The 15,531-nt window shown below is 40.6% G+C and overlaps 1 protein-coding gene across 5 annotated transcripts in view; it reads left to right on the top strand.

Annotated features, from left to right (window-relative positions):
• Nucleotides 1–15,531, top strand: part of FAM13A (family with sequence similarity 13 member A) — a 266,776-nt gene that overhangs the window by 231,593 nt on the left and 19,652 nt on the right. For all 5 annotated transcript variants that reach the window (XM_040327495.1, XM_040327486.1, XM_040327503.1 and 2 more), the window contains 5 exons: nucleotides 683–827; nucleotides 2,178–2,259; nucleotides 3,877–4,094; nucleotides 5,934–6,017; nucleotides 12,717–12,812. In XM_040327495.1, coding sequence (XP_040183429.1) covers nucleotides 683–827; nucleotides 2,178–2,259; nucleotides 3,877–4,094; nucleotides 5,934–6,017; nucleotides 12,717–12,812 — 625 coding nt within the window. The remainder of the gene's footprint in view (nucleotides 1–682; nucleotides 828–2,177; nucleotides 2,260–3,876; nucleotides 4,095–5,933; nucleotides 6,018–12,716; nucleotides 12,813–15,531) is intronic.

Here is a 15,531-nt window from a genome sequence, read left to right as displayed (position 1 = left end):
TCAGTTAAAGCGACGCAGTGCTGTATCGCAAAAAATGGCCTGGTCATTAAGGGAGTAAAACATTCTGGGGCTGAAGGGGTTAACTTGCAAACAAGTGTGAAAAATAGGCTTGGTCGTTAAGTGGTTAAAAAAAAACTTTTTTAAAACGGTGAAAAAAAATATTGAATTTTAATATTTGTTATAGGGTTTATATATTGTGCAGAATACAACAGCCTTCTTTTGCAGAAATGATAATGGGATGCTGTTGGGGTTTTGCTCCCTTATGCACATTTCCTCCATTTAGCCTGCTGATTGGACAATAAATTTGTGGCATCGTGTAATTTTTTTTTTTTTACTTCCCCTTTTCTATTAAGGTGTTTATTGTTAGACTGAAAGCACTAAATTGTTAGGCACACGCTGCTGGGCCACCCTTTTCCAGTATAAGCACTGCTGTACATATGAGTACTGAACACTCATATAAAAAGACAGATTTTTGTAAATATACTAACGTATTTAAGCACACATTTATATTTTCTTTACTTTCTCCTTGGCAGTATGCTTTACGCATATTATATATTGAGTCTCATTGTGTTTTTATGTATGCTGTACACGCATGGGTCAGACTAAAAAAGAGAAAATGTAATCATTCAGAGCAAGATTTAATGCTTCCTTGTGCTGTGCTAATTTCTTGTTTTTCTGTTAGCCGTAGACGTAGCTCTTCCCTGGGATCACATGAGGACGACCGGGAGGAGGACCTGACACCTGCACAGATTACTCGCAAAATTCAGAGTCTAAAGAAGAAAATCCGCAAGTTTGAGGAAAGGTTTGAAGAAGAACGGAAATACAGGGTAAGGGTTTTTCCTTTTTGTATTTCTGTGTTAACATGACCACAACTGCTAATTTCTTTTCTAATCCTTAAAAAGCTCCAGTCATAAATGGGCATTTGTACAAATCTGGTTACCCACTCTTAAGGTCCTTTTAACATGGGCAAACTCTGCTTTTCTTGGTGGGGGATCAATCTGCTGAGCAGACAGATGACCGGTCCATCTCTGCTCACTGTGCTGAGACGGACCTGTCAGAGCACCGCTCTCCTCTATGGAGATCAAATGAAAATGGACCACTTGTCCGTTTTCATCCGATCCCATCCACCGGATAGAAATTTGGGTCACTGTCGGTCTGGATTTCATGTACATGATCGGATCGGATGGCAGCAGGTGTCAGAGGACACGTCGCCACTGCAATCCGCCGTAGGAGTGAATGGAGCTTCCGATCATGTCTGCCTGCAAAACTGACAGGCAGACCGGTTCGGAAAACGTGTGAAGGGGCCTTATTTTTTTAAGAACCTCAGAACCTTGTTTGCTAGGGTAGCGGTGTCTGTTGTTCTTAATTGTATTCTCTAATGCCGCATACACACGATTGGATTTTTCGTCGGAAAAACCTTGAATGGTTTTTCTGACGGAATTCCGCTCAATCTTGGCTTGCATACACACAGTCACACAAAAGTCACGGTGACATACAACACTACGACGAGCCGAGAAAATTAAGTTCAATGCTTCCGACCATGCGTCAAATTGTTTCCAAGCATGCGTCAGAATTTTGCGCGTCGGAATTGCTACAGACGATCGGATTTTCCGATTTAGGAATATTTTTTCGTCTGAAAATTTGAGAACCAGCTCTCAATCTTTTTTTGGGTGGAAATTCCGACAGCAAAAGTCAGATGGAGCAAACATGGTAATTTCTGTTCAAAAGCTCACATTGTCCTTTTGCTGTCGGAATTTCCGATCGTGTTTACGGGGCATTACTGCCAGAGCAGAAATGTCAGCCCTTGGCTGGGAGGCCTCTGTCCAGTCTGACTTGTCTTCTACCTGAGCTCAGGGCTAATAATTTGGGACAGATCACCCTACCAGTTAAATAATTTAAATTTTGTTTCATGTTATTCTGATACCACCTTTTTTTGTTATAAGGCAGTTTTGAGTGTCAGTTCTCAGGTAAGAGATAGGATGATCTAACAGCCTGCCTCTCCTCTGACAGGTGGAAAATACAAGTTCATAATAAAAAAAAAAACGTTTTCCCAAGTAGAAAGTTTACTCTAATATAACAATTCAAGAGTGAATACTCTGATTAATACAAATGCTGTGCATAAAACAAATGTTTTCCCAGCACACCATATATACCTTTTTTCTCTTTGTTCTTTTCAGCCTTCACATCGTGACAAAGCTACAAATTCAGAAGTTCTAAAATGGATGAATGAGCTGACCAAGTTCCGGAAGCAGCTTAAAGGTAATTACAAAGTTTAGCATAGACCTCCTGCTAGCCTGATCTCTGGAATGCGCACGTTTCACACTTTGTTGCCTGATACCGGAAAACTCGAAATGGTGGGATACATTTTTTCATTTTTGCGTTTTCAGACGTATTATTGATCATCTTTTAACAGACATTAAAATGTTTGCGCTTAATGTAATCTTCAGCTGCAAAGCAAGCTTTAGGCTCTTCTATAAAGAGACAATGGGGGTTATTTACTAAAGGCAAAGTGCTCTTGAAATTGCCCTGAAAGTGCACTTGGAAGTGCAGTCGCTGTAAATCCGAGGGGGACATGCAAGGAAAATAAACAGCATTTTAGCTTGCACATGATTGGATAATAAAATCAGCAGGGCTTCCCCTCGTTTCAGATCTCCCCCTAAGATTTACAGTGACTGCATGTCCAAGTGCACATTCAGTGCAATTTCAAGTGCACTTTGCACTTGTAGTGCAAAGTGGATTTGCCTTTCGTAAATAACCCCCACTGTCACCTTGCTTATTCAGGGTACATTTTTCATTTTAAATTAGCCCATTCCTCCACTATTTACCTGTCCAGCACTCCTCTCTCTGTTGTTTTTAACAGTAAGGTGTTTTTTTTTTTTTTTTTTTTTTTTTTTACCCAATAGCAAGTTACAATGCAATGACAGTCAAAAGGCAACATCAGCAAATGGGGGGGGGGGGGGGGATGCAGGAGGGAAACCATATAGCGGGGGGGGGGGGGGCAGGAAAAGAGGGGGAAAAGCGAGGGGGGGGGGGGGGGGAGAGGGGCGGTAGGAGAAGAGAGGGGGAGGGACCCAGGGTTACCCACAACCCCACCCACCATCCACCACTTACAAGGGAGCCAATCACCAGAAGGGGACTCAACCGGAAGCATCGACCCAGCTCGGCCAAATTTTGTTGAACGTTGTCGGGCAGTTCCTGCTTTAATACGTGATCCTGTATAGCGAATACAGAGATATTAAGCGATGCAAGCCTATTGGACTATGTGAAAGACTGCTTTGGCATGAGCTAAAATGCTTCTACATATTGGTTTTGGCTTGTTAAAGGCAAATAGGCTGTCAAATTTGCGTTGGAATTTCCCCATAAGCTTAGTAATTGTGGTGAAATTTCACTTTGAAAAGAATATCCAATCGCATGCAAGGAAAATAAAATAAATGCATTTTTGCTTGCTCATGAATGGATAATAGAAGTCGGCAGAGCTTCTTCCCCCATTCACTGATCTGGGTATGCTGGATTGTAATAGACTCTGCATACAGTATGTTTAAAATATAACGTAAAATGTGAAATACGTGTTTCTGTACAGCAAAATAAAGTTGTACTTACCTGCTTAAAACAAAAATAAAGTTTTGTAAAAAAAAAAATGTACTTATGATTATTACGATGTGTCCCTTGTTTACCTGGCTTTTGTTTTCCTTGAAATATTCCTCTCTGGTCCTTATGCCCACAGCACAAGGAACACGTCAGATTAATAATCGATAATGTCCCTTGTGCTGATTTTCATGTTTTTATTTTGACTTAAGGTTAGGCTTTTATTTTTTTGGATGTTTTTTTATTTTAATTTATTTATTGTATGATCATTTTTCTAATTGTATTACTCAGAGTCCAAAATCAAGCTGTCTGAAGAAGATGTGGTTCCACAGGTGAGACAGCGAAGCAATACGCTCCCAAAAAGTTTTGGTTCCCAGCTTGAGAGGGAGGAAGACAGAAAGCCAGAGGTAGAAAAGGCAGCCAAGCCTTCCATAGAAGCTACAATGGAAACCATTCAGAAGAAGCTGCAGGAAAAGAGATCTGAGGTTAACCGTCCAGAAGATATAAAGGTATAAATATGGAAAGGAAGTTGTTTTATGTGATAATACTTTGTTTCTACAAGGAGAAAAAACAGGTAGTTTTTCCTGCTATGGTGTACAGACATGGTTGTGACCAACGTAACTGGAAGCTGACACTTTAATACATTTTATATATAATATAAAAAATACAGGTGTTTTAAATATATTTATTTTTCCTGAATTTCACTACTCCTAGAGCTAGCTTTATTATTAATTATCACGAGGGCAGTTTATTCTCATGTTATCGTATATACTCGTGTATAAGCCGACCCACCTAATTTTACCACAAAAAATTGGGAAAACGTATTGACTCGAGTAGAAGCCTAGGGTGTCCATCTGCATGCCTCACTGTGCCCATGCCTCACTGTGCCCAATCTCTCTACCTGATCTCCTGTGCTATGTGACTAGACTGACGTTTAACATGGGAGTCTATGGAAGGGGTGCCCGGCTTTGAAAAATTGGTGCTCCCCGGCCGTAGGTCCCCTAAACAACAAACTTTGCACACTTGTAGATGAGGAGTGGGGCTACATGTGTGCCAAGAATCAGGCACACAAATTTAAAGATGACACAGACTCGAGTATAAGCTGAGGGGGGCATTTTCAGCATAAAAAAATGTGCTGAAAAACTTGGCTTATACTCGACTATATACAGCACTTAAAGGATCAAGAAACATTGAGAAGGAATCTGTCTGCTGGGGTCCCCAAGATATGCAAGAACTCATTCCCTACCAATAACAGAATAGGCTTTGGGTAGTCTGGCCCTTTATTTATTTTTTTCCATCCATCAATCACTAAACATTTTAGATATTAATGTTTATTACTGATAGGTGTTTTAAAATACAAGCATTTTTTTTTTAATTTTTTCCAATAGATTTAATAATAGCCAATGCCACTGGATTTGTCTACATGAATACAATGGCACTCCAACCAGTTGCTTATTTGCTCATTCTTTTTGTATTGGGGGTGGGGAAACTAGAAATCCTGAAGTATATATTTTTACCTAATATATCTGTTTGAAGTTTTCCATGATATGATGGGTTGCATACCACTCATTCAGTATATAATTTAATTAGGTCCGAAACAACTAATCGATCGACAACTAATCGATTATGAAATTAATCGATTACAATTTTCATAATCGATTAATCGGCCAGTAACATAATGGGGTTAAAGAAACTAAAATTAGCCCTTTTATAGTACAAAAAAGCAAATCGCTACTGTAAATATTACTTTCACTGTCCCACAGTAAAAAAATGAGCCCCTTACAGTAGCGATTATTTGCTCTTTTTGTACTTATTTTTGTTTTTTTAACCCCATTGTGTTACTAAACATCTCAGGCCGGGGTCACACCTCTGTTTTTTGGTGCTTTTTGCAGAAACACACTACAGTTCAGTTACATGTTTTCTTATGAGACACGTTCACATCCATGATTTTTTTCCGGCTGCTGCATATTTGGAAAGGGCAAGGACTTTTTAACGCAAAACGGTGCTGCTTTTTTTTTTGGTTCAATATACTTCAATGGAGAAGCTGCAGAAAAGCATGTAATGTGTTTTTGCGGCAATTTGTGTTTTGTAATCTGCCCAACAAAAAATTTGCCCAAAAAAATGTAAAAATGCAATTTTTTTTTTAAGGCTATTATCCGATTAATCGAAACAATAATCGGCCAACTAATCGATTATGAAAATAATCGTTAGTTGCAGCCCTAAATTTTATAAGTTACTAGCTCTTTGCTCGCACTAGTTATGTTAATTGGCTTCTAGCACTAACATACAGAACATAATTTGGCTTGAGTTTTGCTTTATAATAAATTTTTTTTTTGTGTGTTTTTTAGGATATGACCAGGGATCAGATTGCAACTGAAAAAGTGTCACTTCAGAAAGCCTTGCTGTACTATGAAAGTGTTCACGGCAGACCGGTATGTTGCGTAATATTCTCTTTATTTTCTGAAAACTATATCACAAGCTAGATTAAGTGAAAAACGATACGAAAACCATAAACCGTAGTAATGTCTATACGTTTTTCTATACGTTTTGCATATAATTCTCCTCTGAATAATTTAGTCTCTTCTAACCTGGAGCTTGACGGCCTTTTCCATTCCTGCATCAGTGTGCCTATCTAAGTTGGCACTTCCCGGGTAAGGATCTGATGAAGAAAGGCCAGCAGAGCATATGCATTTTTCATATTATTAAAAAGACAATTATTGGAAAGGAATAGTTGAATAATATCAGCTGGTAGAGGTGGACAAGGGTGGAATAGACTTCTATTCTACAGAAAATAATGCATGATAAAGGCATGGCCATCATCTAAATTGGCAAAACAAGAAAAAAGTTAAATATTGCATTAGGATAAAAAAAACCTTCTGCCTTTTACAACCACTTAAAAGAAATTTAAAGAATGCAGATTATTTGTAAAGTGTGGAGATTGCACCTTTTCTCTTTTTGTCCTCTTTCATGTATTTGGTCCCTTACTCTAGTGACTAAATATGAAAAATGCTTAATTTCTAATTAGGAATCGTCCTTTTTATTTGTTTAGTCGGAGTGTTACATGAGTCAATTCATGTTAATGTTTTTTTGGGAAACTTTAATTAAATAGACTTTGTTCTTGGCACTGGTAGATTGTGGAAAAGTACTGGCTGCTTAAAAGCAATTTTATTACAAAACGGCCAAGCCAAAAATCAGAAGTCTAAAGAGTATAAAGTATTGTAAGCCTATTAGTTTGGAGCCTATTGTGAGCTACAAGTGTTTTACTTACTAAGGACTTTAATAAAGCTCTATAGATTCATTTACATAGATGCTGACAGTGTGTTGACCTTTTTAGCCTGTTACGCTTATTGTGAGGAAAAGTAGAAACCAATATTTTTATTTTTTTCCTAACTTATGTTTGGTTAGTTGGCCTTTGGTGGAACTCTCAAAGGTGTCTTTAGATAAAGAGGTCAGACAGCTGGCGAGTGTCACTTTTTCCAACCTTCATGTGTAATATTGAAACCTTAACAGTGTCTATTAGCCCTGGTTCACGCTGGTGCGGTTTTGAAATCGCGCTACTTTCAAAGCCGCAGATCAGTGCGATTTTTCACCTCCAAGTTTATAGCAGCTTACTTTAAGTCTATGCAAGTCGCAATTAACTCAGAAAAAAAAAAACGAATGCAGGAACCCTTTTCAAAGTCTTTGCGACATGAGTTGCGGCAGTTTAAACAGTTACATTGCCGACAGTGAGGTGCGACTTGTCATGCGATTTGGGACTGTCAAATTGCATGACAAATCGCACCAGTGTGAGTCAGGGTTTTAAGCTAAATGCTGAATAGTCATTAGTATTGTTTTCAACTTATTTACAGCAGAACAAGCTGACTTGATATAACGCCAATATTATTTTGGAACCTTCATAAAATATGCATAAATAGGCACTGTAACAAAAAACATACTATACAAAAGTACAAGATAACGTTGCAATGAAAATTCTGGATAAATATGTCTGATACTATTTAAAGCATGCGAAAGATCACCTTGATGTAAATTATTTGTTGTGTGTTTTATTTTATTAACTTGATTTATAGATTGTGATTTACAGTGCCTTGAAAAAGTGTTCAAACCCATTTTTCCACTTTTTGTCATGTGTCAACCAAATTCGTAAATGTATTTTATTGGGATTTTATGTTCTGGACCAACACAAAATGGCACATAAATGAGAAGTGGAAGGAAAATGATAAATGGTTTTAAAAATTTGTAACAAATATGTGAAAAGTGTGGGGTGCATTTGTATTCGGGCCCCCCCTGAGTCAATACTTTTGTAGAACCACCTTTCGCTGCAATTACCGCTGCAAGTCTTTTTGGGTATGTTTCTACTAGCTTTGCACAGCTAGAGTGAAGGTGGAGAAAACTGAAATAAAGGCTGCCGTTAGTCATTATCTATACCAAAGATTCAGTATTTTATACTGTTATTCTTCAGACTATAGGAAGATTATTAAAGTAAGGAATCTTTTAAATATTTGGAAGCTTTCGGGTGGGTTAACCACATTTTCCATTTTCTACGATAGGGAATTATAGAATCATTCTTATAGGCTAATAGTTCTAATTGAGCTTGGGTGTTTAATCTGGTGATGACCATTGGTAGGTTTGGGGCGTCTGCGGATTTCCATAGAGAGGCCACTGTAATTCTTGAGGCTATCAAAATATGTAAGACAATAGTCCTATACAAAGTGGGGTATTTGTCTAGATCTATACCTAATAATGCGTTGGTAGGAGTAAGCTTGGTAAGGTTACCCGTAAGATTGGCGATAAAGGATGAGATAGAGTTCCAAAAACTTTTTAGAGTCTTGCAACTCCAAAGCGTGTGCAGGAGGTTTCCCCTTTGCTCGTTACATTTCCAACAGATGTCGGATGCTGTTGGATAAATTTTGGATAACTTGTATGGTGTTAAGTACCATCTATTAATTATTTTTTGGGCATTATCCCAGTGTTCAATGCAAGAGGATGACTTACTTATTGTTTGAAATGCTTTAATCCACTGAGTCGGGGAAAAAATCTGGTCCAGATCCTTTTCCCATTTCAGCATATTTGTGTTTTTGGTAGAAGAAAGATATACCTTTCTTGTTGTCATTTTTCTGAGGAGAGAGGAACTCCCAAAGGTTCATAGGGATTTCGATCACATTACTTGGAGAGAAATCTTTCAGTCGGGCACACTTGCCAATCTTAGGCCCCATACACACGGGAGGATTTATCCGCGGATACGGTCCAGCGGACCGTTTCCGCGGATAAATCCTCTCGAGGATTTCAGCAGATTTTAATGCGATGGAGTGTACTCACCATCGCATTGAAATCCGCGCCGAAATCCTCTGGCGATGACGTGTCGCGCCGTCGCCGAGATTATGACGCGGCGACGTGCGCGACGCTGTCATATAAGGAATTCCACGCATGCGTCGAATCATTACGATGCATGCGGGGGATCCCTTCGGACGGATGGATCCGGTGAGTCTATACAGACCAGCGGATCCATCCGTACGGATGGACTCCAGCAGATGGATATGTTCTGCATGTCAGCGAATATTCGATCTGCTGGAATCCATCCCAGGGGAGATATATCCGCGGGAAACAGATCCGATGGCGTGTACACACCATAGGATCTATCCGCTGAAACCCATTTGCTGGGATTTATCTGCGGATGGATTCTATGGTGTGTACGGGGCCTCAGTCTCGACGATATTCTTAACATTAGGGGGTAGGTTCTGGTATAGATTATATCCATTACTGATCCACTCGTTTACAGAGAATCTGATTCTGCAATAATTAATGACTTCTGTGGGAAGATGTAATTTAGCCTTTTCCTCTACATGTCTGGTTTTTGAGAGAATGTGTTTCCAAGCGAATAAAGTAGTTTTAATGCTTATTAGGTTGGGGATTGTTATCTTGGGGATAATGGCGCTAGCTATTGCGAGAGAAGGGAGGTCAAAATTGTGTGTGGCTAGACGTTCAATGTTTACCCATAATTTGTAATTTGTTGGGTTAAACCAATGTTTCATCTGATCTAAGATAGAAGTAAAATAATAATTTCTAATGTCTTCTTTTTAGTAGTAAGGATCGAGAAAGCAACTCTGGGGTTTTTTTTTTTTCCAGATAAATTGTCTAAGTTTGCTGTCTAGTTTTTTAAAGAACTTGGCAGGAATTGGTATGGGGAGGCATCTAAAGAGATATAAAATTTTAGGTAAAGTTTGCATCTTGAAAGCGGCTATTTTACCAACCCAGGATAAGTTGGTTTTTTGAATATGCGATAAGTCACGGGATATTTGGCCTAAAAGTGTGGGGAAATTGGCATCATACATTTTGGTTGGAGGAAATGTGAGTTGAATCCCTAGGTATGCCTTTAAATTCTACCCGAATTTTTGTGGGGAAGCCCGATTTGTAAATTATGCCATGGTTTCTCAGCACTTTAGTGATCGAGTTTAGATTTTTGCGAGCCAAGATTGTCGCTTGTGAGAAATCAGAATAAAGGATTATTCCAGAATACGGATCTGGGAGTGGCGAGTGGCGCCGAGCGAATTGCATCAGTTGTTCCTTGACATTGAAAAAGTGGATCCTAGCAATGACATCTCTAGGTATTTTCTCTGCTATATAATGCGGTTTAAGTAGTCTATGTGCCCTGTCAATTTCCAGCTCTTGTTGAGGAGTGGCAGGGATTAGATCAGAATCATGGTTTTAATGAAGCGTTTTAGGTCTGGTGGCTTCACATTCTCAGGTATACCTCTGAATTTTATATTATTTCTCTGATTTCTGTCTTTAATTTGTTCGACTTTGATCCTGAGTTGTCTCATTTCTTCTTCTAGATCAAAGTGGGAGTCCACTAATTCATTGTGCGCAGCAGTGAAATCGCACATTTTATTCTCCATATAATCCACTCTTTCTCCCAGAGCATCAATCTCCAATTTAGATTTGTGCATAAGGCTAATCATATCGTGCTGTAATGCACCTCTTAAAGACATGATCATATCTTTAAAGGTAGTGTCCAGTATTGGTAAATCAGCAGTGGGCATAGCCTGTAGTTTTTCATCATAGGGATTTTTGTCCAGGCTGCAGGCAAGGTCTGTACGAGGTGTGTGAGGATTACCTTGTTCAGAGGAGATCCTCCTTTTCTGCCTCACTGGACTCAGCATGTTATCCAGGCGATCGCTGTCAGGCTAGAGCTGTGTAGCTGTGAGATTTTCTCCCTCATGGAGAGAGGGAGCAGCACGCCGTTGCACATTGCAGTGAGGTGAGGGGGCAGCGCCATCTTGTTCTCTCTGCAGCCCAGCCGGGCTGCAGAATGCGCTGAGTTTGCGGGGTCCCTCACTATTCTTCCTCTTAGCCGACATGTCTGCTACAGTCCCAGTAAGTTCCAGTATCGCTGTGTTGTTTAGGGCTCACAGGTCGCTGTGTAAGTTGCTCAGGGAGATCCGTTCTCAGAGAGCTCCCTCAGAATGCAGCCATACAGTTCTGCGGCTGACCACGCCCCCGTGCAGTGTTAGTTTTCCACCACACATAGCGTTTTGCTTTTAGGCCAAAAAGTTTGGTCTCATCTGACTAGAGCACCTTCTTCCACATGTTTGCGGTGTCCCTCACATGGCTTCTCGACAACTGCAAACAGGACTTCTTATGGCTTTCTTTCAACAATGGCCTTCTTGCCACTCTTCCATAAAGGCCATTATCATGGAGTGTATGACTAATAGTGGTCCTGTGGACACAATCTCTCATCTGAGCTGTGGATCTCTGCAGCTCCTCCAAAGTTACTATGGGCCTCTTGGCTGCTTCTCTGATTAATGCTCTCCTTGCCCGGCCTGTCTGTTTAGAACGGCCATGTCTTGGTAGGTTTTCAGTTGTGCCATACTCTTTCCATACTTGGGATTTGGATGAACAATACAGTCCTGACCACTGTGCACATTGCGAGTATTTCACCAACAAATTGAGCAGGGTTGTCTCCACCCATCCAAAGATGTTCTAGCCTTTGCAGTGGATGTTCTGGTGACTCTGTGAGATCAGTTCCGCATGACCCACGCGGTGCTTCCTGTGAAGTCCCTTCCTTGCCTGCCACGTATGATCAAGCTTGAGGTCATCCCTGTGATTCTCATTGCCTCAAACTGGCCCAGGGGAGGACATGGTATCTGGACTTGATCAGGCTCCTGTTTAACTGCCTATGGGTCCACCCAGATCGTCTGGATCATCTGTCCCAAGAGCTGGTTGGCCACCTTGCTTTTCTCTATCTTTAATGACTTGGCTGTTGAAGTCAAGGTCCTGAAGGATAAGGACCTATCGGACTTGGTCATCTCTATGCTCCTGAAAGCTAGGAAATTACTTCTTGCAGAGTCTACTGTTGCACTTGGAAAGCATATTTTTCTTCATGCTAGACAAAGAACTTTGATCAAATCCTGTCCTTTTTTTCCAGTCTGGTTTGGATCAGCGTTTGTCCTTGAGTACCATCAACCAATCTTGGCATGTTGAAGACCTTTGTAAACGGTGCTTCCCTGTTGGAAGTCAGCTTGGTTCTTTCTGGTTCTTAAAAGACCACTGTCTGCACTTGCTAGGTTGCTTTTCTTGTGTCCATCACTTTGGCAAGGCAAATTGGATACCTTAAAGTGGTAGTAAACTCTAGACGACAACTCTGCAATTTCAGTCAGTATAATCTTACTTAAAAGAGATGTATGGTAATTTTTAAAATCTTAGAATCCTAATTACCTAGGTGGATGCAGCATCAGTGCCCTGCTGGCTCAAAGGCTGAGAACCTTGCAAACACAACCGACCGCTACCTGAGCAGAGAGCTGGTGACTGTCGGTCACCACTGTTTGTTCTGCCCCTCCAGCACTGACTGGAGCGCTGGGCTGTCGAGGGGGGCGAGAGCGGCTGACTCAGGCTCTCTGGTATTTGTATTTGCTGGTAACTGTTTTAATTAACTTTGTTCACCAAAACATGAAGCCCAAGAAACCACTGCACTGTTTTGTTTTTTCTTGTATTGAAAGTTTACTTTCAGGCCCTGCAAACTTGCCAGAAAAGTTTAGAGCTTCTTTTTGAACATTAATCACTGTTATGATAAAATAAAGTATTTTGAGCTGCAGACTTTGGCGCACTAACCTTGCTACTTTGTTTTGAATTTTCAGGTAACAAAGTGCGAGAGGCAGGTGATGAAGCCATTGTACGACAGATATAGGCTGTTCAAGCAAATCCTGTATCGAGCAAATACCATACCAGTTATTGTAAGTCAAGTTCTGTTTGTATATGTTCAGCCATTGCATTCAGACTTATTCTCATTTCTAGCATTTGTTTTGCATTGCTGTTTCTGTAATGGAAATTGAGCTTGGCATTGTCGCTATTTAATATGTGCATAGAAAAATATATACTCGATTGATTCCAGTGCTGCAGCACAGCTAGCTGGTAAACGTTTAAGTGGGCACTCCTTCCCTGTTTTAAGGTCAGTGGACATGACAAGTCATCGTGTCTCATGTGTACACTGCGCTCATAAAATGTGTGGAAGCACTTGTAAGGAATCTGTGTCTCAACATGCAACAAGAAGAAATGAGTGAGACAAAACATTTTTTGAGCATTCAATTAATTGAAAATAACGATTAAACTGAAATGGGCTGTTTTTCAGCTGATCAAAAGTTTAGGACCATATGCCTTTAAAAGGCCAAATCTGTGCAAAGATGTGGATTCGTTGTCAATTTCTGTCAGGTAGTCACACGTTGTGATGGCAAAGGTAAAAAAAAATCTCCCTTTTTGAACGTGGTCGGGTTGCTGAACTGCAGGGTCTCTCATCAATACACTGGACGATCCTCGACCCAAATTAAGGCCCTTACTGGTGCTGACTGCAGCCCCATAACCATCAGACGGCATCTGAGACTGAAGGGCTTAAAAAACAAAAAAAAATCTTCAAAAACTTTGTCTCCTTGAACACCACAGAACTGCTCATTTGGACTTTGCAAGAGAGCACCAAAGATGGGACATTCAAAGGTGGAAGAAAGTTTTATTCTCTGATGAGAAATAATGTAACCTTGATGGTCCTGATGGTTTTCAACGTTACTGGCATGACAAGCAGATCCAACCTGAGCTGTTTTCTACGTGCCACAGTGGAGGGGGCGCCATAATGGTCTGGGGTGCTTTTTCCTTCAGTGGAACAATGGAGCTTCAGGAAGTGCAGTGGCATCAAACAGCCGCTGGCTATGTCCAGATGTTGCAGAGAGCATCCCTCATGACTGAGGGTCCTCGTCTGTGTGGTAACGACTGGGTTTTTCAACAGGACAACGCTACAGTACACAATGCCCGCAGGACAAGGGACTTCTTCCAGGAGAATAACATCACTCTTTTGGCCCATCCTGCGTGTTCCCCTGATCTAAATCCAATTGAGAACCTTTGGGGATGGATGGCAAGGGAAGTTTACAAAAATGGACAACAGTTCCAGACAGTAGATGGCCTTCATGCGGCTGTCTTCACCACTTGGAGAAATGTTCCCACTCACCTCATGGAAACGCGAGGCATCAAGCATGCCGAAACAATTTTTTGAAGTGATCAACAATAGCGGCGGAGCTACTCATTACTGAGTTCATGTTTGGAAGTTGGATTTCTGTTTTGGGGGGGTTTCGTTTTTTTTTTTTTTTTTTTGGGTGTGGTCCTAAACTTTTGATCAGCCGAAAAACAGCCTGTTTCAGTTTATTCGTTGTTTTCATTAAATTGAATGCTCAAAAAATGTTTTGTCTCACTCTCATTTCTTCTTGTTGCATGTTGAAGCTCTACTTGGAACCTTGTTAAGATCCAACAATGTAAAATATGATTTTTTGCCATTTTTCAAGTGGTCTTAAACTTTTGATCAGGACTGTACTTCCAGTCAATTACTTTAGTGTTAAATGTTTGTCCACTTTCAAAAGAGCTGTTTACAATTATGTGTAATTCAGTTGTTTGTCAGTGCTGACGAAACCTGACTGGAGACTTGGCACAGTCACAAATCAGATTTTAGAAAGATAACTCGGCTCCTTCAGACAGAAGTATGAATTCTAAATGGTTATTATCCACCAGTTTAATACCCTGTATTTGGTAAAGAGACACTGTCACCTGTGGAAGTCATAGCCCACACCCCACCCCACACTCCCATGCCCCTGCACCACTTTCAGGCGTCCGCCCTGGGTAAGATTTTAAAGTGTAAGTAAACCCTCCTATCGTTTTCAGCCAAGGGAGCTGCCATATTTGCCTCTGTTTAGTCTACAACTGCCATGATGCTGCACATGTGATCAGTTATGACACCAGCCATTGGATGGTTTGACAGTTTAGTTGAGAGCACAACCAATGGGAGTGTTACATTTCCGGCACGTGCCGGAAATGAAACCGTTTTATGGATGGATTTACTTCCGCTTTAAGGGCAGGTGGTGTCGGAGTGATCCAGGAGAATGAAGTGTCTGTGGTGCCCAGGTGAGAGTTTTGAGGCCTGGTGATTGACTGCTTGGCACTGCCTTATGTGGAAAGGTCACATGTGTCGTCACCCCCCCCCTTCAATTTTCAGAAATCTTCCTCTTTTGGAGTAAATGCTCCAAAAGGATGCAGTTTGCCAAGTATAACCTGGGGGTTGGTCTATCAGGCGTGTTTACTTTGCCTCGAAAGGGCAAATAAGCTGTGTCTCTTTAAATGTAATATCTTGTATAGCTTCCAATTTTCCATTAGTCCTTCAGTAACCCTTTAAAAAGAGCACCTCACCATTACTGGTATTGCTGTTGCAGCTAAAATAAAATGGTTCGCACAAATTACATTTTTATTTCGGTCAGTTTGAAGTTGTTGTTTGGTGCGGGAGATTGTCATGATTTCCTAAACTAAACTTACCAACAAAAACATTACCAACAATGTTATATTTTTTATGATAACTGCAAGGAATATTTTGCCTATGTTCCTTGAATAGTCAGAGTGCAGCTGCTTCATTCTTTCTGCATTGCT

The sequence above is a fragment of the Rana temporaria genome, chromosome 1 (assembly GCF_905171775.1).
Source record: "Rana temporaria chromosome 1, aRanTem1.1, whole genome shotgun sequence".
In the NCBI taxonomy this organism is placed as follows: domain Eukaryota; kingdom Metazoa; phylum Chordata; class Amphibia; order Anura; family Ranidae; genus Rana; species Rana temporaria.
The sequence above is the reverse complement of the archived record's forward strand: the minus strand, read 5'-3'. Positions and strand labels throughout refer to the sequence as shown.